This window comes from Microtus ochrogaster, chromosome 8 (assembly GCF_000317375.1).
Source record: "Microtus ochrogaster isolate Prairie Vole_2 chromosome 8, MicOch1.0, whole genome shotgun sequence".
NCBI classification, from domain to species: Eukaryota; Metazoa; Chordata; class Mammalia; order Rodentia; family Cricetidae; genus Microtus; species Microtus ochrogaster.
Window position 1 is genome coordinate 19,128,078 of NC_022015.1, and position 3,470 is coordinate 19,131,547.

General features: G+C 44.0%; 1 protein-coding gene across 1 annotated transcript in view; it reads right to left on the reverse strand.

Annotated features, from left to right (window-relative positions):
* Positions 1-195: 195 nt before the first annotated feature.
* The window catches only part of Nfatc2ip (nuclear factor of activated T cells 2 interacting protein), a 20,334-nt gene continuing 17,059 nt past the window's right edge, over positions 196-3,470 (reverse strand). Inside the window, exon 8 of the mRNA XM_005351199.3 lies at positions 196-2,510. Coding sequence (XP_005351256.1) covers positions 2,352-2,510 — 159 coding nt within the window. The 3' untranslated portion in view covers positions 196-2,351. The remainder of the gene's footprint in view (positions 2,511-3,470) is intronic.

Below are 3,470 nucleotides of genomic sequence, written 5' to 3' on the forward strand. Positions count from 1 at the left end.
GCTCTTAACCACTGAGCCATCTCTCCAGCCCCCCAGTGTCTTCATTCTGAGCATTTCGCACTGTGTTAAAAAGCCATGGATTTTGTTAGGACAAAGAAGGATGGCGTTTGGGAATAACTAATGGCCTCTGTCTCAAGAACTTCAAATGGGATCAATGACATGAGAACCGCAAAGAGAAAGCATCAGGTGTTGCTAAGTTACAGGCATCTCCCTTTATTAGCCGAGACTGAATACATAACAGCAATGTGTCCAGATTCATTAATCCTCACACGAGGGCCGAGAAACCTGGAAGCTATGCCATTTCACAGAGTATTTTAATGTTAAAAATTCAAAGGAAAAACATTCTTACAAAAAAATTTAAGAAGTTGACATATTTTTGTGAAAGTAGGACTATATATTAGTAGATTAATTTTTTTTTAGTAGACAAAGCTTAGAAAACTGGCTCATTATAATAAAATACAAAATAAACTTGCTCTCCCAAACAAGGTGCGTTTCAGGTGGTTCAGAAGTGATGTACGATAGTCAGGATCCAGTACAGCCTAGCTGCAACCAGGGAGAGCCAGAGCTGAGAGCTCAGAACAGCAGCACCCACACCACACCACGGCAGACCAGCTAGAACTCCATTCTCGTTTAGTGATCTCAATATGAGAGAGATAAAAGAACAAAAAACTAGCAAGCTAACAGAAGAAAATGGAAGTTTCTTAACTAGTTTAGAAATCCAAAGGTATCAATCCTGAGATTCCCGCTAGAGCCCTCCCACTCTCGAAGTTCTTTCTCATTTTCTCTAAGAAGAAAAAAAAAGCAACAGACCTTCGACCAAAGCCAACGTCTACATTAAAATTAAGAATGTCTGCTTGGTGAAAATCCCCTGAATACACAAAGTGCTATTCTGAAGGCTATTTGCAATTGCCCAGAACATAAGCAATTCACAAGAAACACACACAAAAGCAAGCCTCACAAGAAACACACATGAAAGCAAGCAGTTAACAAAGATAACCAGAAGGGGAACGTGGATAAGAAATGGTGAATCAGATAAAGGATATTAAAGTATGCGGTGCTTTATACACAATGAACTGGCAAAATCATAAAGTACGGCAACACCAAATACTGGTTAAAGATAAGGAAAGAGAAGCTCCAAGAAAGGCCAGTCCGCATTCTGAAGAAAACGTTAGAAAAACCAGAAAAATGAACCTGTATAACCCACAGTCCCATCCTGGCCCAGAAGTAAACACATAAGATGTTTGCTGTAGCCTGGAATATGGTATGAAGGCTGGAGACTCAGGCATCCTCCCACTTAAGGCAATGTGTGAGTAAAATCATCTAACGCCCCTCAGGGGCACCCACAGCAGAGCATAGCAACAACAGATCTACAAAGCGCTAACATGGCTAAACTGTCACTCATACTGAGTGAAGACAGAATGTCTATTGCACAATACCGTGTATATATACTAAAATCGCACTCATTTAGAAATTTATCTTATAAAGACATTCACATTCAAAGACACAAATATACAGAGTGGTCGAGAGGATCGAAAACTAGAGAAGACCTCGTACTCAACAACAGTGTGTGCTCACATGTGGCTAGATGTACAGGCCAGAAAGTGTGTAGCAGACATTGGCTAATCCTGGAAAACTGGATGCCCAGGGCTGAAGACACCACTATTGTTAACCTTTAAAAATTACACTCATCTACCTAGTTCTCAGCTTCAGCATCTATGCTGCCCATCACCTACTTATTTTCCTGCAACCAAGGATCCCCACCAGGGAATGTACGTGCATTCTCAGCTTTCAAATAGAAATTAAAATCACTGTTGGTCCCCCAGTGTGGCCTAAATCCCAAGTCGGACACCCAAATGCAATGCCCATTTAGCTCAACAAACCCAATATATGCCAAGTTTCACAGCGCAGATGTGTGATGAAGTACACTAATGAACGTGAAATGGTAGGGAGCCAAGTTTCACAGCGCAGATGTGTGATGAAGTACACTAATGAACGTGAAATGGTGGGGAGCCAAGACCCCTTTTTGTACCCCAGGGACTGCCAGATATAGCACAAACACATACACAGCACAGGCGGCCGGGGCAGACAGTCACACAAGTAACAATCAGCCAACTGCTGGAGACTATGGTAACAAGAGACAGGTCAAAGGTCATGCCTTGGTTTTACCTCCACTTCACAGAAACATCCTTAGCATATGCACAGTCCAGGGTTCAATCCCCAGTGCTGGAAATAAATAAATAAATGAGTTCTAACTCAGTTTCTGTTAGCCCTTGTGGGGCAAAAAGTAATAATAAAAGTGGGAGCTGTTGTCCCCAAGTCTTGGCTCTACATCCAAACAGGAGGAGGAAGCTTCAGCCCCAAACTTCAATGAGATCCCCAGATTCCATGCCCAGATCAGCTGGCAGCTCCTTGCCCGAAAGCTTTGTTCCATCAAAGAAGAAGGAGAGCTTGTGTCCAGAGAGTCCCATGGTCTCCTCGTAGTGTGACATGAGGACCTTAAGAGGAGAATCCTGCAGAGACACAAACAACAAATTTAAGACTATGAAAGCTAGGTGGGGGAGCTCCTACAGGGGCAGGCAGAGAACCTGGGACACAGATCAGGAGCGCAGTACAGTGGTCAAGCATACACTTTCAAGTTCAATGTGCTAAGTTCATTCTTTAGCACATACACACACACACACACACACACACACACACACACACACACACACACAAAAGAAAGAAAGAAAAAAGAAAAAAAAGGTTAATTTTTAGCCAAGCATGCAGCACATGCCTGAAAAGACAAGACTTGGACTTGCAGAGTAGAAGCTTCAGGCCATCCTGGGCTACACAGTGAGCTTCAGGCCATCCTGGGCTACACAGTGAGCTTCAGGCCAGCCTGGGCTACACAGTGAGCTTCAGGCCAGCCTGGGCTACACAGTGAGCTTCAGGCCAGCCTGGGCTACACAGTGAGCTTCAGGCCAGCCTTGGCTACACAGTGAACTTCAGGCCAGCCTTGGATACACAATGAGCTTCAGGCCATCCTGGGCTACATAATTAAGCCTCAGGTTGCCCTAAGTTACAGAATGAGACCCTATCTGAAAATAAACTAAACAGAACAAAACAGAACATGGGCAGAGCACATCAACAGAGTAGGAACCCTGGAGGGGAAGGCAGGCTCCTCAGGAACTGCAGAGTGGGACCACACAGGACAGGACTCCAGGATACACAGGTTCCCTAAGCTCAGCCAATCCCCTCTGAAACTGAACCGTGAATGAAGTGAACGTAAATTCTAGAGGACTGTGTGTGACTTAGAAAAGTGTTGTGGGTCAGCCTGTGTGCCCCAAAGACACCCTGTTATCCTGACCTGGCACATTGGAATGTGGCCTTCTTGGACTTAGGCCTCTGTATATATAATCAAGTTAGATGAGCTGACACCTTGTTCGGATAGCTAATCCAGCATGACCTAGGTCTTTTTTTTTTTTTTTTTT